Source organism: Haliotis cracherodii, unplaced genomic scaffold (assembly GCF_022045235.1).
Source record: "Haliotis cracherodii isolate W230 unplaced genomic scaffold, xgHalCrac1.p SCAF_2, whole genome shotgun sequence".
In the NCBI taxonomy this organism is placed as follows: Eukaryota; Metazoa; Mollusca; class Gastropoda; order Lepetellida; family Haliotidae; genus Haliotis; species Haliotis cracherodii.
Window position 1 is genome coordinate 62,556,280 of NW_027266275.1, and position 23,526 is coordinate 62,579,805.

Genomic DNA, 23,526 nt, shown 5'->3' on the forward strand with positions numbered 1-23,526 from the left:
GTGAGGGAACCGAATGGCGGCATGCAATACACAGCTTGTTCATGCGTTTCAGATAACATTCATACAGTCGGCTGATAACGTAAAGCAAACGTCTATGTAAAAATAGAACATGTTATCCGAACAAACTTGTCTGGTTCAACCCCCTGTGTGCTGTCTGAACCGGGTCAGTTTATTCTGGGACCCGTGAAGATCCGAGGTGGAATAGGTCATCAGCAACCCATGCTTCCCGTAACAGGCAACTGTGCTTGTCGTACGAGTGAGTGAGTGAGTGAGTGAGTATGGTTTTACGCCGCTTTTAGCAATATTCCAGCAATATCACGACGGAGTAGACCAGAAATGGGCCATGTCGGGAATCGAACCCGGGTCTTCCGCGTGACGAGCGAACGCTTCAACCACTAGGCTACCCGACCGACCCTTGTCGTAAGAGTCGACATATGGGATCGGGTGGTCAGGGTCGCTGACTCAGTTGATGCATGTGAAGATCCGGGGTAGAATAGGTCTTCAGCAACCCATGCTTGCCGTAAAAGACGACTATGCTTCTCGTAAGAGGCGACTAATGGGATCGGGTGGTCAGGCTAATTGACTTGGATGATGCATGCCATCGTACCTACAATTGTGTGGATCGATGCTCATGATATTAATCACTATATTGTCTGATCCAGACTTGACTATTTTCAAACCTCCGTCATATTGCTGGAATATTGTTGTGTGCGACACAAACAAACAAATCAACAAAACAAAAGTTAGTTCAGAGGATAGTACCTACCCTTTTTTGTTACTGATTGTTCACAGAGCAATGCAAGGAAACTGACAAATCGTTGCGAGTGGGCAAATCATCCTCACTTTAAAATTATATCAGATCCACTTGGCAGCTTTGTGACCTGTTTATATGACACATTCTTCAGTTACTAGCCACAGCTGACACGCCCGTTGTCTTTAAAGAGATCGAAGTAACAACAGCTACATGTGACTAAATATACACCACCACCTCGGTCGCTATGTTTCTGCCCATTAATCACAGAGTGGTACAGGCTAATCACGACCTGTACATGTAGCCTTTCCTCCCCTATGGCCGTGACACGCAGTGATACGACAACCACTGAAAACGGCTGTGAGATCAGGTGCGTTTTTGAATTGTGTTTTGTCGTTTCTTACTGGAAATTAACTATTGCTAACTGGAAGATATATTTAGCAAGATGTATACGTCAATCTTGTATTCATTTTTCAACACCGCTACTTTGGTATTCCCGGTTAGAATAGATCCCCAGGAACTATATGATTGTCGTAAGGGGCGACTTAATGGAGGGGTGGTCAGGCTCGGTGACTTGGTTGATTACGTGTTATTGCACCATGACGGCGAGGGATTATGATAATAAATCAATGACTGGTTTGTCTCGTCCAGACTCGATTATGAAAGGCCGCCGTCACAGAACTTTCACTAAGTGTTAAACTACCCGTGAAGATCCGGGGTACAAAAGGTCTTCAGCAACCCATGCTTTCCGTAAAAGGCGATTATGCTTATCGTAAGAGGCGACCATGGGGATCGGGTGGTCAGGCTCCTGACTTGGTTGCTGCATGTCATTGATCCCAATTGCGTGGATCGATGCTCATGATGTCAATCACTGGATTATCTGGCCCAGAGTCAATTATTAAAGGCCACCGTCACAGAACTTTCACTAAGTGTTAAACGACCCGTGAAGATCCGGGGTACAATAGGTCTTCAGCAACCAATGCTTGCCGTAAAAGGCGACTATGCTTGTCGTAAGAGGCGACTAAGGGGATCGGGTGGTCAGGCTCCTGACTTGGTTGATGCATGTCATCGATCCCAATTGCGTGGATCGATGCTCAGGATGTCAATCACTGGATTGTCTGGTCCAGATATTAAAAGGTAGTTATCAGTGACCAATATACGAGTATATGGCGACAGATTACACATTACTTAAACATTGGTTATTTGACAGCATAATCTAGAAAGTTTCTTCAATATATGATGTTTCTACTTTATAATACATTTATCATATTGATCATAGAGGGGATATTTAGACAACATAATGACAATAATTTCTTTCTTATATCTACAAAGTATATATATATATAAACAAATAAATAGTGATGCTCGTCTCCAATAACAGAGGTATATGGTGCCGCCGACCAATACTAAGTCAGATAATACGTACAGATTATATAACACGGCTGAGGGGCAAGGATGGCCCAGTCATAAAGTGAAGCTGACACGCCGTGGTATAACTGAATACTTCTTAGAACGGCGTCAAACCCAAACTCACACCATGGTAAAATGCACCTACCTTATTTGAACGAATGAGCACCCAATTTCATCCCTCGATTATCAGCGCATTTACGAATGTCTACACTCGCTTAGTTTCTTCTCATTCCCGCACAGGCACAGCTACGAAAGCCTAATGTTGCCACTTTGGTAGCATATTTGTTTCTAAATAGCAGTTTCTCGTTATTTCAATTGTTTTCTCGAAATTTCAAGATTTTTCCCATCCCTTCGAGTTTTTCTCTCGTTGCTTCGACTGTTTTCTCGTAATTTCAATTATTTTCTTGTAATTTCAGGTTTATGTAAAATTCGAAATTACGATTTTTTTTCTGGCTGCTTCGATTATTTTCTCGTTATTTCAAAAACTCGAAATTTCGATTTTTTTATTAAACTTGAAATAACGAGAAAATAATCGGAGTATCGAGAAAATAATTGAAATAGCGAGAAATTTCGATTTGAAAAAATAAATAAGCTACCAAAGTGGCACCATTAGGCATTCGTATATAGCGTGACTGACCGTTATGTTTAGATTCGGCTTTTGATAGTGTCTACATGTGTGTACAGGTACCTGCCTTTGTGTGTATTGAAACGATAAAGGTTCACAAAACCTTCATCAGATATGTACACAACATACTTACCTCAGTTTAAAAACAAATCGATGTTTGTGTGTTCACGCAGGAATGTCGACTCCGTATTGATAAGATCATTCATATGTTTATGTTATATGTCCTTTATGTTCAGGGTCACAGCTACAAATCCATATGTGTCTTATTTTGATCCCATGAAACACATTATTCATTCAGTGTGACACGGTGGATCCTGGGTTTACCGACATCCCGTCATGTGGATGTTGGATTATGTTTGTTTGTTTGTTGTCTAACGCCGCACTCTGCAATATTCCAGCTACATGGCGGCGGTCTGTAAATAATCGAGTCTGGACCAGACAATCCAGAGATTGACATCATGAGCATCGATCTACGCAACTGGGATACGATGACACGCATCAACCAAGTCAGCGAGCCTGACCACCAAATCCCGTTAGTCGCCTTGGCCTCTTACGACAAGCATACTCGCCTTTTACGGCAAGCATGGATGCTGAAAACCTATTCTAACCCGGATCTTCACGGGTCGGATGTTGGTTTAACTTACTAATATAAATCATTATTAATGTGTAAAACAAAACAATATTATCCATATATATCTGTGTTTATTTACAAAAATTGAATCCGTGTTCAAACCAAGCTTTCTGTTAGGCAGTACTAAACGATAACGAGGATATCCACAGGACAGCCCACCGTCCACACAGCGGTCACATTCGGACACACTTGACCATTGTTATAAAGACGATCGAGACTTAGTGGTAATGCCTAAAATAAACGTACTTGTTTTCTGTAACCCGATCGACCCATCATTTCGTTTGCTAACCTCAAGCTATTTAACATACATGTAACATGTCTAACAAAACAACCAACATTCGCAAAACTTTATGTACAGAATATATACATATTAATTATGTTACCTTCCCTAGATGCATCCACAGCGGAACAGTCACTTAATCTAATCTCAGGATTTGTGATTCAGAACGTGTTCTTTATTAAACCAGAAACGAAATATTAGACAGGTTGTAAAATACTGACAAAAGTCCATTTCTCTGACATCCCGAACAATTGAAATCATTTAGACAACATTTATACATAATATGGTATCAAATAAACGTATATGTTCACGTTACGTCGCCACAGACCGCTCTATATGTATATGAAACGTTCGAATTTCCATTGGCTTTAATGATATGATATATGGATGAAGAAGGACGTCTGTGACTGCATCTGCAACACAAGAATATTCTTGGTGAGTGATTAAACGGGATTATAGAGCTTATCGGGGAAAGTAATCTCATTTGCTAGTTGCGAGTTAATACGTACTGGTCAGCGTTTGACAAATCGATCATAACGCTACGACTGTCAATGTTAAAGTTTTGGAGTTATGATGGTGACAGAGCTACGACCGCTTTGTGAAACGGAGTGAGTTGTGTTTAACGCCGCTTGTAACATCATTCCAGTTATATCACGGCGTGTCAGCTTAATGTGGGAGGAAAGCCCCAAGTGATGCAGGTCTTAGACGTTTACCATGTCGGTGAAACCCACAAGCACGGGTATGGTGCTGACAAACCTAGAAACATAATCGGGGTGAACCGGGATTCTAACCCACAATCATAGGTTTCTGGCGTGCCCAAGGGACACAACTCTGCACAGCGAATTGCGGCGCCTTAGACGTGCCCCTTCTGAAACGGAACTCAGGTCATGACACAGAAGGGTCAATAGCAAAAGTATTTGCAATTCTAGGTGAACGTGAACGCCGAAGTGATTACATACTGATATATGGAAATTTGTTTGGGTATTATTAGTTTTCAAAGATAGGTAACGTTTCCCCAGGTGGTCGATGTCTAGAACAGAAAACATGTGTTTATGACGTTTGACTTTAGACAGCAAATGTTGAAGTCATTACCGCTTATCTGATCTGGCGTTGTTATACCGTCCATGGTCTTCCAGCGTAGTCGCTTGACACCCGTGACGTTGTGGTTGCCCCCGAGACTGCGTTCTCGCACTGACTTGATCCCCTCGATGTAATCCTTCAAATACACACACGCCACAATAAATAGTCTCTTGACTCAGCCGTAAGACAAAGGTTATAGAAGATCCGGGGTAGAATTGGTCTTCAGGAACCCATGCTTGCCGTAAAAGGCGTCTATGCTTGTCGTAAGAGGCGACTAACGGGATTGGGTGGTCAGGCTTGCTGACTTGGTTGATGCATGTTGTCGAATCCCAATTGCGTGGATCGATGCTCATGATGTTAATCACTGGATTGTGTGGTCGAGACTCGATTATTTTTCAGACCGCCGTCATATAGCTGGAATATTGCTGAGTGCGGTGTTAAACAAGAAAGAAACAAAGAAACAAATCATATCAATGTTGTGAAAAAATGGTCTTCAAAAATGAATTTACAGAGTACTGTTTCCGTTTAATTTTTTAGAAATCTATTTAACGCTATTTCAAATAATAAAGTAATAATTACTGTTTTCAAATGAGTGAATATTGAATTTGACATTATTTGTGATTGAACTAGTTCAGCGATCAGATAGTAAATTTGTTGGCATATATATTACGCTGATGGTAGGTCGTATGTCTTTGGTAGACTTTGTTAATCGAACATTAACATAACTAATACCAACACATGTTAATATTCCCGAAATTATCTTTCTATGATAAATACGAACATGTAAAGCCAGTTCAGCTATTTGCGAGCGTTCCTTCGTCTCAAAGCAGTTCTCCAGTCTGAGTAGAAGCATGCTGGGGTCGCCGTGGATCCGGTCAAGGGTCAAGAGATGGACATTGTCCGGGAGGCTCCTCTTTAGCCAACTAGTCTGCAATATGTCAGTAAGAATACATCATTTTGCATCGTGAGGTTTGAAATGAATTCACGACAATGTTTATTGTATTTTGAATACACTTGATATTTACGATCACAGAGTGAGCGAGTGAGTATGGTTGTACGCCAATTTTTGCAATATTCCAGCAATATCACGGCGGAGACATCAGAAAATTAACTTCACTCATTGTACCCATGTGGTGAATCGAACCCAGGCCTTCGGTGTGACGAGCGAACACTTTAACCACTAGGCTACCCCACCGTCTCACTATCACAGAGAGTATCGCGGGAAACACAGTGATCCGAGGGGTTAAATAGCGGGTTTGGCGTACATCCACCTTCATCACTGGGGATACGTGTCCAACTCACTCTATTGTTCATGTCAACCTGTGGCTACATCCACCGTCATCGGGCGATAGGGTAGCCTAGTGGTTAAAGCGTTCGAAGCCCCGGGTTCGATACCCCACATGGGTACAATGTGTGAAGCCCATTTCTGGTGTCCCCCGCCGTGATATTGCTGGAATATTGCTAAAAGCGGCATTAAACCACGCTCACTCACTCACTCACCCTCCAACGTCATCAGTGGAGATACGTGTCCAACTCAATTGTTCATCTCACTCTTCATCAGTTTCTTTGTTTGTTTGTTGTTTAACGCCGCACTCAGCAATATTCCAGCTATATGACAGCGGTCTGTAAATAATCGAGGAGTCTGGACCACACAATCCAGTGACTGACATCATGAGCATCGATCCACGTCTTTGGGATATAATGAAATGCATCAACCAAGTCAGCAAGCCTGACCACCCGATCCCATTAGTCGTCTCTTACGACAAGCATAGTCGCCTTTCACGGCAAGCATGGGTTGCTGAAGACCTATTCTACCCCGGATCTTCACGGGTTCCACCTTCATCAGTGGAGATAGTGTCCAACCCACCTTTGTCTTGATTCCCTTGATGTCCACCCCCGACATGAAGGACATCGTAGGGAAGTGATGTACCTGCAGCCCCAGATGGCGGTAGTCCTCCGCTGCTCGTTCAACACTGTTCAGTACCACGTAATGCTTACCTGTACAGACACATAACAAGTGATTATGTGTACTTATCGTAAATGTCGTGTACATTTATTTTGTCTATGGAAAATATAAAGATACACCTGGAGATAAACTTTAAACTGTGATTTCCATTCTCAACGACGGTTTTATAAAATGTATCCCGTCACATTTGTCTTAGTCCTGCGCCATGACGGTGGAATATATATAAATATAAATATATATTTACTAAAAGTCTAGGCAAGTCTAGATCAAAAGCAGAAGAGGAAGGTTCTTTCGAAGAAAAGTAACAAAATATTTTGTTATCATTGACTAAGTGTTAGTCTACATTTGTCCCAAATGGAAGTGTATGTATCAACATTTCGGGATCTATTCTTCCCAAGGATGTAATGTGTGTACTATATTCGTGCTGCCCCTGATGAACTGGATTTTATTCTTTCAGGCAGTGATCCAAGGCATTAGATTTGTTTATTTGTTGTTTAACGCTGCACTTAGCAATATTCAAGCTTTATGACGGCGGTCTGTAAATAATCGAGTCTGGACCAGACAATCCAGTGATTAACATCATGAGCATCAATATACGCAACTGGGATACAATGACATAAATTAAGCACCTCAGGGAGCCTGACCAGCCGACCCCGTTGGTCGCTTCTTACAAGAAGTACAGTCACCTTTACAGTAAGCATGAGTATCACCCAAGGCATTAGAAAAACATACATGTTACTGGTGGACCATTGTTGTATGCGTGGAAAACGTTACACCCTCACTCGCCTATATAGATATATGTTTTGTTGTTCGTCATTACACTTCAAATTAACTCATGTTCGTACAAATATAGATTATCAATGCAAGAGAATACCCAGTTTAGATTATGCTCCGAAACAGATTCCACATGGCTTAAAGGGCCTGGAGATCATATGAATGGACCACTGAAAATCAGCGCTGACACCGGGTGTTCGCGAAAGGGATAACTAAACATGTCTTGTCCTACCGGTAGCAATGGCCATTTACATAGGACAATAATGAATGCAGAAACATATGACAAATAAATATATGCAGTGAATAAAATGTTAACCTCTGATTATTAGGCCCTTTCCATCCACTCCCTTCTCATCCAACGGTTCTTCTACGCCAAGGTCATCGTCCTTGAATGTTCGGCGGTGTACCTGAACCAGGGGAGATTATTCACATATACATGTATGTGAAACTGAAACAATTGTAATACATTTGGGTGTGTGGTTAGTTTACATGATGCAAACTATTTTACATATTATTACGTACGGGGTGTTTTCAGTGTGACAACTTTTAACATATAGATTTCTGAAAGGCCAAATAATATTTTTGTTTGTGTGTTTTAACAGTAACTGTACATGTCCAAAGGCAACAGTATAGGTGATGATGTCATCTATTGATAATTGAAGTTTTTTTATTTATTTGTTTGTGGTGTAGAGCCGCTCTCGGCAATATTCCAGCTATATGACAGCGTCTACCACGCCGTCGGTGTAACCCTGTCAGGGTATCACCGAGTCGGACCACCACCCCATTACTTCACATAGGACCCGTTAAGATCCGGGGTAGAATAGCTCTTCAGCAATATTACTGAGTGTGGCGTTAAACAACAAAGAAACAAAAACTTCACATAGGTATCTTGGGCCAATTCTAACCCGGCGGAATGCCCACGTGGTGAGTGAGTGAGTGAGTGAGTGAGTATGGTTTTACGCCGCTTTTAGCAATATTCCAGCAATATCACGGCGGGGGACACCAGAAATGGGCTTCACACATTGTACCCATGTCGGGAATCGAACCCGGATCCTCGGCGTGACGAGCGAACGCTTTAACCACTAGGCTACCCGACCACCCCCACGTGGTGAGGGGAGGTGGGGTAGCCTAGTGGTTAAAGCGTTCGCTCGTCACGCTGAAGACGCGGATTCGATTCCCCACATGGGTACAATGTGTGAAGCCCATTTCTGGTGTCCCCCGCCTTGATATTGCTGGAATATTGCTAAAAGCGGCGTAAAACCATACTCACCCACGCACTCCCAAGTGGTGAAGATAAACGATAACTAGTATGGCATGGACTACCTGGCATTTCTAATTTATTTTCTACGTGGAATATTATAAACCACTTGTGTTGACAAACCAGTTTGATTTCCGTGTTCCACATTATATGTTTTAAAATGGCAAATATGATCCTAATGTAGAATGTCTCCCCTTTCAAACATTACATTTCACCATACCTTGTGTAAAGAACAAACGAACTGCTAGACAATCAGAAATTTTATAAGTTTTGGTCAAAACAAGAAAAATAGGTGGTTTGAGTAATGTGCTTTTCGAAAATCACAATGAAAAAACAAAGACTATGGAACACTGTTAGGGCCATCCTCGCGATCTCGCATTCCCGGGAACTCGACCTTTGGAAACGAGCTAAATATGCCAAAAACACGGGAATGTCAAAATCTCGCGTTCTCGCATTCTCGTGTTTTTGCAATATTTAGCAAGTTTACAAAGGTCGAGATCGCGAGAATGTCCCTTACAGTATTCGATTCATAACAGTTCGCGTTCCCTTGTGTAATACTACACAATACAGACCATGAGTTCCATCTGTCCATTCTGGAGACTAGCGCCAGCCTGTGAGCGGTCAGTAAGGACGGTCAGCTGGACATTCTTCTCATCGTCCTGAGGAAAGAGGAGCAAACTGCATCACCGCACAAAAGGTGTACACGTAGATCAATGTACGGTATATAGTATTGTCCATGGATGTAAACCCGGCACGTTAGATGTCGTGTTGTCGCATTGTCTCGCTTTGATAAATGTTGACTCTTTCTGTTTTTGTAAGCATGGCAATGCGACAACGAGACAATGTCCCTTCTAGTATCCCATACTTGAATGTACTGTTAGAAAATATTATTCCGATGAAAAAATACTCTACTTTTTCAAAACGAATTACAGCTTTGTCATGGATTATTTTCGTTAAGTCCTGTGGTCGTTTTGGGAAACTATCGCGTTGCATTCATATAGCGGGTATACGCAGTCGGTATCAGCAGTGTTAGAGGTAACTACAGGACGTTCGCTTTAAGATTTTTGTCATAATATGTAAACTTGTGACACTAATAATACAAAAAGCGCCAATGCATTGTTACCCACAAAATGTGTCTTTCAAATTTGTCAAAATGTGACGCGTTAAAATCCGTCAGCAGTAGTTGGTTTGTTTGTTTGTTGTCACACTCAGCAATATTCCAGCTAGGTCAGCAGTAGTAAAAGTGGTGGTTAATTTTCTTCGGTCAGATGCCATTCACAATACGCAGTATATATACATTATTAATACGCCTCTGGTTTTATGGTGAAGATTATTTGTATATCATTAATAGCTTGTTATTAAGGTACAGGTTTATGGACCCGTGAAGAACCGGGTAGAATAGGTCTTCAGCAACACATGCTTGCCGCAAAAGTCGACTATGCTTGTCGTAAGAGGCTACTAACGGGATCGGGTGGTCAGCCTAATTGACTTGGTTGATGCATGTCATCGTATCCCATTTGCGTGGATCGATGCTCATGTCAATCGCTGGATTGTGTGGTCCAGACTCGAATATTTACAGACCGTCGTCATATAGCTGGAATATTGCTGAGTGCGGCGTTAATCAAAAACAAACAAACAAACAAACAGGTTTATGCTTACTTTGATGAATATTCGTCCTGTGACAGGGTAGTAGTTGCCGGATATTGGGCAGGTGACGTTAAAGGGGGACGGTTCCCGGACATTCAGTCTACAATCAGGAAACGAGAAAATAACAATAATGTCATCTGAAGCAAGGAGTATTGCACGAAGCAGACAATGTATTACATTTCCCATCAATATTGAATTTCCTATTTACAGCGGCATCTTGCTCATAAAGGTTTCCTACCCGTGAATATCCGGGGTATAGCAGGTCTTCAGCAACCCATGCTTGCTTGTCGCGAGAGGCGACTAACGGGATCGGATAAACGGGATCGGATAGTCAGGCTCACTGACTTGGTTTACGCATGTTATCGCATCCCAATTACGTGGATTGATGCTCATGATGTCAATGACTGGATTGTCTGGTCCAGGCTCGGGTATTTACACACACCCGTCATATAGCCGGAATATTGCTGAGGGCGGCGTTAAACAAACAAACAAACAAACAAACATAAAGGTTTCCATTGCAACCGTGTCTAACAGGTCGCAGTTACACTGACATCACATCCGTACATCTTTCACGAGACATTCGCACAGCTATTGCAGTATAGACTCAAATGTTGAACGTTACTTTTAATTCCAAAGTAAAGGTATTGACAAAACCGACACACATTCGCTACATGTGTGTCGTTAAAGACTCCAGTCTTCAAAGAGGATGAAATGACTTACATTCTTGTAATCATTTCCCGACCATTGGAGTCTGTGTAGAAGGTGTTCTTTGTCTGCAGATTAGTCTGTATCCGGGATATCACCTCCTTTGTCTGTCTGTCACTGAAACACAGAGTCTGCACATGGGGCCCGTTTGGGATGCGCCGTTATGTCAAATAAACTACTCAAAAGAAGTTAAAGATGTTTTCATATGAGTATAGTTCATCGTCATGGCTAGTGGGTAGAGCAACACACATCCTTCCAATCGTGGGTGCCCTTATACTTATTTTGAGTAGTATATAATCAGGTATCGTTGTGATATCATAACTCCGTGTTAAACCATTTTCTGTACTTGTGATACGGTGATGTACCTTCAGTATTGGACACGTGAAGATCCGGGATAGAATAGGTCTTCAGCAACCCATGCTTGCCGTACAAGGCGACTATACTTGTCGTAAGTGGCGACGGGATCAGGTGGTCAGGCTCGCTGATTTGGTTGATGCATGTCATCGTATCCCAATTGCGTAGATCGATGCTCATGATATCAATCACTGTATTGTGTGGTCCAGACTCGATTATTTACAGACCGCCATCACATAGCTGGAATATTGCTGAGTGTGGCGTTAAACAACAAACAAACAAACAAACTTCAATACTGCAATGGAATATCTACCTTTCAGGTATAGGTCCAACTGTCCACTCTAGTTCCAGGTAGGGCGCCCCATCATACAGTCTGACCACCTGACTGACCCATGGGCTGAACTCTTGGTGTATCTCCTGGACGTTGGTACCCTAATACCACGAAAAAAGTAGGATCAAGGGCAAGACTATCAAGCAGGTCGTACAGGTATATTCGGGTGTTCGAATCCACAGTTCCATCAAGTTATGATCTTTGGTTTCAAACTGTCAGCGCATGCCCTTTTTTTGTTGCTTTCACCAATTGTCAAAGACATGCGTCACATGATTTTTGTTTTGTTTTGTAGTTTTTTTAACGCCGCACTCAGCAATATTCCAGCTATATGACGGCGGTTTGTAAATAATCGAGTCTGTGACTGACATCATGAGCATCGATCCACGCAATGGGGATACGATGACATGCATCAACCAAGTCAGCGAGTCTGACCACCCGATCCCGTTAGTCGCCTCTTACGACAAGCATAACACCTTGTCAAACAGTGATTTACAGTCTGCCCTAATACAGACAGTTGCTGACTGTGACGTAATGCAGCATCACAAACTCATTTACTCCGATATAAACAGAACCTTACCTTGACCACCTTGACCTTGACCTTCCCGTCACGTCCCATTAACGTAACTGGTGGCGTATTTTCCTTGGGAACAAATGCATACGCCCCGGACGCTCTCTTGTGTCCCCCGAAGAAGCCCCCCATTCCGCCCCTCCTGTCCCCAGGGATTCTGATTCCACCCTCACTTCCGATGTAATACAGAAAAGACTGGGCAAAGTCTATGGTCACGCCGGCTGCAACGTTCTTCAACGTCTGTGTAAGACCGGAAGAACCGCTGACCACAAGCGACAAATACTGAAAAGATGGAGTCGCGACTTTTATAGGTTGGTAAGAGATATTAGAACATTATGAGGAGTTAGCATATTATATCTCTTTAACACTAAGAGCATTAACTATCTGGAACATATTCGTTAAACACAAACATAACGTAAAATCGATTTTCTTTACAACACGTACGTTGATGCGTTTGTACGAAATCAAGGTGCGTACGTGCGTGCGTGCGTGTGTGATTGTACTAGCCCTAAAGTATCCTGGTTCATAGAGCTTGCCCTCTGAGATACCATGTCACAGTTTAACATGGAAACCCCACTCAGACACAGAATAATGACTTCGAGCCGACTAGTTCTTGTTTTATCCCCTCAACGCCGAGCGCAAGGCAGGTTAACAACAAGTATCATCTTTTGACGCCTTTTGGTTTGACGTGGTCCGGAATCGAACCACCGACCTTCCGCTCTCCAGACAGACGCTCTATCCACTGAACCACGAAGGCGGTCTTGTCAGTTCAAGAAACGAATGAGGTGAGGTGAGGTGAAATTGGGTTTAACGTCGCGTCCAAGATTATAGCACTTATATAGCGACGTGCATGCACGTGTGTGTGTGTGTGTGTGTGTGTGGCTGCTTGTACTAGTCCGGACTGATGACGATTTATAGTGCTAGTGAGATACCATGCCGCAGTTTAACATTAATATCCCACTCAGACATAGTATACTGACTCCGAGCCGACCAGTCCTTGTTTTAGCCCCTTAATGCCGAGTGTCAGACAGGGTAACAACAAGTACCATCTTTTAACGTCTTTTGGTATGACGCGGCTGGGGATCGAACCCCGGACCTTCCGCTCTCCGGGCGGACGCTCTACCACTAGACCACGGTCAGGAATCGAATGAAGAATCATCAAACACATGTGGAAGTCACATGGACCATGCTTTCCGAGTTAGCCATTCTTCCAATCTCATTAAAGTCAGATCTTAGGTCTCGCTGTCGCTAAACAAAGATCTGAGGACATCCATCTCATTACGGGTCACACCAGAACGACTTTTCATCCGACCAATCAAAGCGTCGCTTACCAGATCATGCAAGTGACAGTCGGAATGTGTTTTCTAATCATGCAACCTCGAAAATGGTAACACGGGGTATTCCTAACGACAGTTACGGCCCGCACGACTGATTCCGTCAGAAGTATCCTCCATCTCTCGGCTCCGTGGGATAAACAGTTGAGGTGTTGCACAGTATGTGGGAAGCACTGCCATACAATCCCAACCATATATAAGACATTCCAGAATGTTCGTTTGTTCAGTTTTCAAAATTTTAATCGAGCACTGTGTCAACATATCTTTCAAGCGTCTGAAATGGAAGTCGCCAGGTTGTCACGAGTGCCGTAAAGCTCGAGAAAGCTGCTTTCTAATTGGCTGATGTTGACTTCTTGTCAGACATTTCAAAGTTTGCGAAAGGTCGTCCTGACGTGACCCGTAATGGCATGTCCTCAGATCTTTGTTTAGTGGCAGCGAGAACATAGATCTGATTTTAATGAGATTGGCCATTGTTCAGGACATTCAGGTCAAAATTAAATCGTTGCGCTTATAAGGATTCTACCGGAACCGTGGCTATGTCGAGAAAACCGCTATCGTTTCTAGGAGTGAGTGAGTATGTTGGGTTTAACGCCGCCTTTAACAGTATTCCAGTTATAACGCGGCGTGTCAGCTTAATGGGGGAGGAAATCCCGAAGTGATGTCGGTCTCAGACGTTTACCAGTTCGGTGAAACCCACGAGCACGGGTATGGTGCTGACAAACCTAGAAACATAATGGGGCGCCAAACGAGATTCGAACCCACAATCATAGGTTCCTGGCGTGCCCAAGGGACGCAACTCTGCACAGCGAATCGCGGCACCTAAGAAGACTGGGCCACTCGTGCTCCCGAGATCGAATTTCCTTCCTATTTCACATTTATTTCTCTGACTCTAGTACAGCCTAATATAATTAAGATATACACTATCAGAAAAGACATGAACTATAGATCTACATATACAATGTCTCGTGTATTGACCTACATATGTACATAATTTTACTATGTACACATACCTGATTACCAATGGTAATATCGCCCTGATCTGCTTGATCCACTAACTGGGGTTGAGGATTCAGATCTGGAAGAAATAACCCTTCTTGTGATATAGTGCTGTCTCTAGTATATACCGACACATAATTCAATGTATACTCACCTATAGTTAAGAAATTTTAATAACACAACAAATATTTCTGATACTGATATATACTGGATTTGATTAAATACAGATATTCATGGTTCGGGATTATATCTAATGCAATGAAGAATTCGACTACTACAACATACCGCTGGCTTTACGGACGTAGAAGACGCTGTAGCCGAGAGGGGGGAGTTCGGCCTTGAACACTAGCTCCGCCACACTGACCGACGAACCTCGTTCTGGAATATGTTTCGTAGAATCCGCAATGGGCACAAGCTGCATGACAATGGATGGTTGGAGTCGCATTAAACACGATACTACAATCAAGAGTCAAGTTGCACATACGATCTGTACCTATTGTAACATTATGTTTTGTTTGTTTGTTTGTTGTTTAACGCCGCACTCAGCAATATTCCAGCTATATGACAGCGGTCTGTAAATAATCGAGTCTGGACCACACAATCCAGTGATTGACATCATGAGCATCGATCTAGGCAGTTGGGATAATTATGATGACATGCATCAACGAAGTAATCGAGCCTGACCACCCGATCACGTTAGTCGCCTCTTCCGACAACCATAGTCGCCTTTCATGGGTTGCTGAAGACCTATTCTACCCCCGGATCTTGTAACCTTGTGTGATTATTCCAATCTATCATAATTTCATGTTACAGTTGCCTGGTCATACACACCTGATTGTGTTTATCATCAAGAGGAATTCTATATTGCACATACATATGTTCTGGTGCAGAGTTGCGTCCCTTGGGCGTGTCAGGAACCTGCATTTGTGTTTGTATTAGAGTGATACCACAGTCCGGTGATCAGGGGACTGTTTCACCAAAGTGGTTAAGGTGTAGGACCTGCATTATTTCATAACACTGACACGCCGTGATAAAAACATAAAATACTGTTCCAAGTGGTGTTGGATCCAACTCGCTCACTGGCACATAGTTTAAGCCTGACATGTGATCCGCAGTTGGCCATATAAGTAAACTACTTCTGGTGAAGTCGAAATTATGAAAATGGAATTACCTGATTTTGCAAATTTCCTGCTGTCAGGGAAAGCACTGTGTAAACTGCCACCGGAACCGGAAGTCGAACCCAGTGTGTGACGTTCCATCCCAGAGGGTTGAAGACCTGCACTGTAAACTAGGGGGAAGTTAAGTAATGGTGGCGTTGATGTCAATGTTGCCGTGCTTATTCAATGAGAGGAATGACCACAATTATATGACAACCGTGTTAAAAATACATAGTTTAGATTACAGTTATGTAGAAGGACATTATGGAAGATGTCCTGAATATATTAAATAAGGTTTCTTAGCACTTAAATGTTGACAAATTTACAGTCGAAAGTACATCCTATGGGTATGGTGTGCAGTTGCCGAGATCACATAAAGTAATAACTGATCCTATCTACAGGATCTCTGGTTTTGTTTGTTTGTTTGTTATTTAACGCTGCACTCAGCAATATTCCAGCTATATGACGGCGGGCTGCAAATAATCGAGTCTGGACCAATCCAGTGATTGACATCATGACCACCGATCTATGCCATTGGAATACGATGACATGCATCATCAACCTAGTCAGCGAGCCTTACCACCCGATCCCGTTAGTCGCCTCTTACGACAACCATAGTCGCCTTTTACGGCAAGCATGGATTGCTGGAGACCTATTCTTCCCCGGATCTTCACGGGTCAGGACCTCTGGTAGTGGCACGAACGTCTTTGGAGTAATGAGAATCTCAAAGCTTTGGGTATCTATATGTATATCACCTTACATTGAAATACTAGCTTCTGATTGGTTAAGGGCAATTATTTCCATGCAGCCCGCTGACAAGTCAATTGGAACACATCTCAGGTAACATGTATATCTCGAATAAGTAGCGTTGAGTTTCATTGGCAGTTAAAAACAACATATAAAAGTCCCGGTATTGATGGCTTTCCTCTTAAATGTTTTAAGTTTTTCTGGAAAGAACTAAAATTCTGGATATACAAATTTGTAAAAAGTACTTCTGCTAAAAACAAAATGAGTATGACAATGAAAAGAGGAGTTATAACTTGTATACCAAAATCAAACAAAGACAGAACATTGATAAAAAACTGGAGACCAATAACTTTATTGAATGTACTCTATAAAATAATTAGTACTTGTATTGCAAACCGTATAAAATCAACATTGGAATTGCTCATTCATAATAACCAAACAGGATTTATTCCAGGAAGATCTATTTCAGAAAACACAAGGTTGTTATATGATATTATCTTTGAATCAAAAAGACAAAATAAACCAGGATTACTTTTGCTGATCGATTTTGAAAAGGCATTTGATACGGTATCAAAACAATTTATAAATAAAGTTTTCCAAAAATTTAGTTTTGGACCAGAAATGATAAGGTTGATAAATATACTAACTTACAATACCACATCAAGCATTATACAAAATGGGCATATTTCAGATTTTTTTACAAATGAAAGAGGCTGTCGACAAGGAGACCCATTGTCGCCATATATTTTTCTCCTAGTAGCTGAAATTCTAGGATGTATGATTAGAAATAATAAAAAAATTGAAGGGATTACAGTCAATAAATACAAACTTGGGCAATATGCTGATGATACTGAATTATTTCTAAATGGCAAAGATGAAAGCTTATATGCAGCTATAGAAACACTAGATAAATTCTACAAAATGTCTGGCTTAAAATTTAATGTAGACAAGACAAAAGCAATATGGATAGGCTCAAAAGCGGGTAGCAATGATCGTTTTTATGTCAAGACTTACAAATAGAATGGCACAATAAGGAATTTGAAGTATTAGGAATTATGTTTAATCATAACTTAAGTGAACTCTGGGTAATTAATACAAAAAGAAAGCTAGAAGAAATAAATAGATTGCTTGCAAATTGGAGAAAAAGAAATCTAACGATAATAGGAAAAAATAAAGTCATAAAAACTTTAGCATTGTCAAAACTAGTTCATATATTTTCGACACTACCTAACCCTCCTGAGGACTTTGTCTTGTCACTTGACAAAATATTTTACAATTTTATCTGGAATAATAAAAGAGACAAAATCACAAGGAGCACTTTGACAAGAAAGTATGAGGAAGGTTGATTACGCATGATTAACATTAGAGCCTTTATTGACGCACTAAAAACTCTCTTCAATCAGATTATATTGTAAAAAACAAAACATATAGTAACCCTTGTAATATCCCAATTAAAGATATACTATCTTTGGGTGCTAATGTTGACAAGCAATCTTTTGTTAAAAACCCATACTGGAAAGATGTATTGAAAGCTTGAAACATCTTTTGTAATAAGAATATTATTAACGTTGATGATATAGAAGATATTTTGTCCCAACCATTATGTCTTAACCACAACTTCAAACAAGCAACATGCTACATAAAGCAATGGGCTAATAGTGGAATTTACTCAATTAAAGATATATGCAATGAAAACGGACTGATGTCATTTGAAGAACTGAAACTAAAATATCCGATAAAAGGTACAATATTAGACTATAGATATGTAATCTTCAATATACCAGAATCATGGAAAACAAAAATCAAGAAAACTAGAAAAATAATTTTACAGAATTTGTATATAAACAGTTGCTTAAGTGATCTGATGAAGCCTGTAAAAGGCGCTAGAATATTTTATAATAAATTAATATCAAATGAAAGAATTAAAGGAACCAAATCGAAATTAGATATACTTTTAAAACTATCTAAAAACATATATTCAATCGAGAAATTTATTGCTATAAAAAAGGATGCCAAAAAAAACTTTAACAAAAAATGGTCACCTTTATTCTCAGCATTTGATTCATAGCTCGCTGTTGATACATGATATGTTTGAGTCTGATTGTGTGTTGCAACCGTTTTGGTTTGAAATAGGACAATGTTTGTTTAATTTTTTAAAGAGTGTATTGTGCCATTCTATGCAATCCGAAATATGTCTTTGACAGAATAATGTGTTAATCTACAACTCTGGGAACAATAAAAACGTTAAAAAAAGTAGTGTTGAGTTGAAATGAACCAATGTTCATCTGAATGCGATGGGTAAAGTAACTCGGTTCGTTTGCGTTGTCTGCTACGAATTTTGCTAACATATATGAATTAATGTCGGTGAGATGAATTCGTTGTCAGCCGATCCCTCGGGGAATGTGGTGTGATATACCCTTCCGGGATTGGCTGACAAAAAACTTATTATGTAGCTCTGATAGTTGTTGATCAGTATAGTACTTTTCCTTTATTGTGATAAGTTGACTGATTTTAACCGCTTATCTTTTATTCATCAGTTACTATTATACTGACGTTTGCTGACAGTATTGTAATGCATGTATACAGCGTTCTCGTCAGTACATGTCCATCTTCTCGAGGCAAGGGAGTTAACTGACTACACAAGTCCAGTTTCCATCCTGTTTGTAAACTGTTATGTAGATTTCGGTCGATTGCAGGATTTTCAAAACATGTGCACCACCAATTCGATGTCAACAGACATTTACCTAATCTTTTCATGTTTTTAATTAAGGCGCTCACGTGATTTGATGCAATTCGCGATGTAAGACCGGTTTTATCACAAAATAGATCTTTATTATCGATCAGATCGTCTTGACTGGGCGCCGCCATTTTGTTTGAAACAAATGCAAGTGATACGTTAGGTGGAATTTGATTGGTACATAGGAGTGGCATATAAGGGACATACCTCGTTATAGCCACTGGTGGCGCTACGATCGAGCCCAGTAATTCCATCCTAGTTCGGCAAGGGTGGAAACTGGATTATTAAAGTCAGTTAACTCCCTTGCCTCGGGAAGATGGTATATGTCTGACAAGGTGCCGATATGAGCAGAACAATAACTCACTCAATACTACGCATGGCGCGTCTCACCTCATTGTAGTTTTCCGTCAGCCCGCACACGCTGATGTTGAGCAGGGGACAGAAGTGGAGAGTGCTTGTCACCCCCAGAAGGGACTGGTAGGCCCTCGTGACCACGGACTGGGGTCATAGAGGAATACAGTTCAACACCTCACCAACGCAATGTCAACTTTAACATTAATTCACTTAAAATATTTATAAATGGATGAGCTTTGAAATTAGTTTATCACAGAACAGGATTTTCATAATGTCGAATTCGCCATGTGTTATCAAAGAAATTTATGTTGTCACTCGTTATTGCAAGGTTCTGACAATACACCTCAGCCACACCCACCTGACAGGACTGTTCACCAGCACTTAGTATCAGGTTGTAGTCATTTGTCACGTGTTGTTGCTCGGTCCCCCTGCAAAACATTCGAAAAGTATGAGTGAGTGAATGTTGTTAGATGCCGCAATATATATCACGGTTGGTTGGTTGGTTGGTTGGTTTGTTGTTTAACGCCGCACTCACCAATATTCCAGCTATATGACGGCGGTCTTTGAATAATCAAGTCTGGACCAGACAATCAAGTGAATGACATCATAACCATCGATCGACGCAATTGGAATTGATGACATGCATCAGCAAGCCTGATCACCCGATTCCGTTAGTCGCCTTTTACGACAAGCATAGTCACCTTTTACGGCAAGTATGGGTTGCTGAAGACCTATTGTACCCCGGAATCTTCACGGGTCGTATATATCACGGAGGTTTTTTAAATATTCGTCGGAAACAGCCAAACCTATGACTGAAAACATGAACAACGAAACAAGTCCTACCACGACACATAGCTTGCAGAGAAAACGAGATCTTGAGATCTGTAAATAATGGGCCAGACAATCCAGTGAATGCATCATGAGCATCGATCCACGCAATTGGGATACCATGATATACATCAACCAAGTCAGCGAGTCTGACCACCCGATCCCGTTAGTCGCCTTTTACGACAAGCATAGTCACCTTTTACGGCAAGCATGGGTTGATGAAGACCTATTCTACCCCGTATCTTCACGGGTTTATATCAACTGACTCATTTAGCCAATCCCAAGTATTAATGCCTGTTCCGTTATGTTAACAACTTCCATGGCGTATACATGCAACATACATGCATCCGATCTTGCCTCATATACACTGACACAAATATACAGATCTTGATCTTGATGGCATTTAGCATGAGGTGCATCAGTGCGGACTTTAACACGTATCAATCTGCACCCCGTGAAGATTCCGGTTTAGAATTGGTCTTCAGTAACAGTCATGCTTGTCGCAAGAGGCGACTAACGGGATCGGGTCGGCAGGCTCGCTAACTTGAGAGGTGCATGTCATCATATTCAAAATTCGTAGATCGATGCTCATGATTTCAAACTCTGGAGTGTCTGGTCCAGACTCGATTATTTACAGAGCGCCGTCAAATAGCTGGAATATTGCTGAGTGCGGCGTTAATCAACAACCAAACAAACACAACGTCCTAACGCTCAAAACAAGCAACTTGATGTTCCAACAAAGACTTGCAACTCATCTCCGTCGACTCTACTTACGTAATTGCATCATGGTGTTGGAGGATCGCCACAGCCTCCTCTGAAAGGGAACATAATCTCCATTAAACACACCTGCATAATTAAACTTACAGTTCAAACTGCAGCCATAAAACTAAACCGGGTTATGCTTTAAAACACTGAAAAAGCTGTTGAGGGTTCTTTGCCCTGGGGCTGCACAATCCCATCAATAAATCATTAGAATATCAGATGTTAGTCTCAAAGCAAACAACTCGTCCTGGCACTATCTGTCGGCACCGTAGAATAATATCATCACTACGCTTATCTAGATGTAAGGGGGGGATTGCCTAAAAGTCGGGCCAAGAAAAGTCGGGCTGGGCCAGGCCAGCGGGTAATACTAAAAATGGATTGCAGAATAATAAAACGAAACGCGCATGTCTAGGCAGATCTCAAATGTCCACAAACGTATAGTTTTGCTCATTTAATTGAGTTTGAATAAAAATGCACCTTCAACAATGTAATAAACTGATGATTATGACTACATACCGTGAGTCTCGTAGAAAAGTCAATGTTTTGGTTGTGTGTATTCTTTGATTAGAATGCTTCTCACCGACCTTAGCGTGTAGGGGTATGATGTCCTGGGCAGGAAACGACAGTGTTTTGACTACTCTTCTTTCATTAATTAACGTGTTACGGTAATTAACCTTTACTAATTCGTGTAAAACCAAAACAGGATGTTTCCTGGAAGTGGATATTCGCGAATGTCAAAGGACTGACACGACACGTGTTCATAACTGTCCAAGCACTTCTAAAGTTCCTAACATTCTTTATATCTAAAGACTAGTATTACATTTAATTATATACCACTTTCTTGTTTCATATTTCAGTAGTTTAAGAAAACACAGAGATCAAAGTGAAGCCTTTTTCACTCCACATTCTCAACATAGTCTCTATCAGAAGTGTTTGACTTGTGTTGGGTCCGAATTGGCCCGGGCTGTCAAAATGCACTTTAAACAAACAAATGTATCATCAAACGGATCCACATCTTTCGATTAGAATTATATCTACCTAAATACCACTTTATATGTTGTTGTTGCATTAGGTGTTTAAGAGGTCGCCTTCTGCCTAGGCAATTTCGGCTGACCTGTTCCTCTTTGGGACTCCTGTGTGTGAGAAGGGTTCACATATCTATTGTGAATTCGGTGTTCACATAATTTCTGTTTTTGCATTGATATGATTTCTATTTTCTTATATTGATATGATTTCATTTTTATCCTTGGCTGCTCTGTTTATATACGTTCGAGCAGCTGTCCATCTCTCAGAAATAGAGTTAGTTTGGCCTTCGCTATTGCATCTCTTGGCTTTAGGAGATCTATGACAGATAGCGGATCTAACTGCAATTCTTGTTTTAACCTAGCCCGGGCTGGGGCATGGTCTTGACATTCTAGTAACAGGTGGTCAATGTTTTCAGCCTGATTGCAACTTTATATGTCTCAGTTCGCTGTATTTAAAGAAAACAAGGGGCTCAAAGTGAAGCCCTTTTCCCGCGATCTGAGACACTATAAAGTGGTATATAGGCAGATATAATATCATTTTCTCTTGGAACATCTATAAGATGTACAGCTACATGTATTTACCAAAAGAAAGAATCTACGTTTTTACTTCATTAAATAAACATTCACTCATTGAACATCTCCAACAGTTTTGTCCATGTTGAGATCCACTGAAATGGTTAGTTCACTTGTTACATTTATATAGAACAGAACGATATTTGTGATTAAATATGATTGTGGATAGATTTACCTTGGCTATATTTTAAAATTCAACAATAGCTTGCGTGTGGTTTGTTTGGAAGCATAAAATCAACTATTGTTTGTAAAAACCATTTGTGTGTGTTAATATATATGTTTTATAAAGGAAGAGGTGTTTGAATAAATGATTATTTGTGTGTTCACAAACCCCTATCATGTAATTATATTTTCCTGAATAACATGTTGTTTGCATGTAAAATAAATGTCCCTGTTCACCTATGTAGAAAGTCAATAAGCGAAATAAAACTTAGTAACAGACTGTGTACATGTATTATAGATCCATAGAAATACGATTGCATAGACGATCAATTCAGAATACAACAGGTGTAAGGTGTGGCTAATTGAAATGTATCTCGATGACTAATTGAAATGTATTTCGCAGGTAATTGAGTTGAATTTTAGTTTTGCGAAAAAGGTCTGTGGTTTCTGTGGATGAAACTAAGTTTGACA

At 41.0% G+C, this 23,526-nt stretch overlaps 1 protein-coding gene across 3 annotated transcripts in view; it reads right to left on the reverse strand.

Moving 5' to 3' along the window:
• Positions 1–3,485: 3,485 nt before the first annotated feature.
• The window catches only part of LOC139468334 (lysosomal alpha-mannosidase-like), a 48,119-nt gene continuing 28,078 nt past the window's right edge, over positions 3,486–23,526 (reverse strand). For all 3 annotated transcript variants that reach the window (XM_071250237.1, XM_071250236.1, XM_071250235.1), the window contains exons 12-27: positions 21,308–21,347; positions 20,064–20,133; positions 19,742–19,849; positions 15,882–15,998; positions 14,996–15,125; positions 14,725–14,789; positions 12,390–12,662; positions 11,795–11,913; positions 11,143–11,244; positions 10,435–10,522; positions 9,348–9,434; positions 7,834–7,924; positions 6,645–6,775; positions 5,559–5,705; positions 4,790–4,913; positions 3,486–4,110 (exon numbers count right to left, since the gene is read on the reverse strand). In XM_071250237.1, the coding sequence (XP_071106338.1) occupies positions 4,010–4,110; positions 4,790–4,913; positions 5,559–5,705; positions 6,645–6,775; positions 7,834–7,924; positions 9,348–9,434; positions 10,435–10,522; positions 11,143–11,244; positions 11,795–11,913; positions 12,390–12,662; positions 14,725–14,789; positions 14,996–15,125; positions 15,882–15,998; positions 19,742–19,849; positions 20,064–20,133; positions 21,308–21,347 (1,793 nt within the window). In that variant the 3' untranslated portion in view covers positions 3,486–4,009. The remainder of the gene's footprint in view (positions 4,111–4,789; positions 4,914–5,558; positions 5,706–6,644; positions 6,776–7,833; positions 7,925–9,347; positions 9,435–10,434; positions 10,523–11,142; positions 11,245–11,794; positions 11,914–12,389; positions 12,663–14,724; positions 14,790–14,995; positions 15,126–15,881; positions 15,999–19,741; positions 19,850–20,063; positions 20,134–21,307; positions 21,348–23,526) is intronic.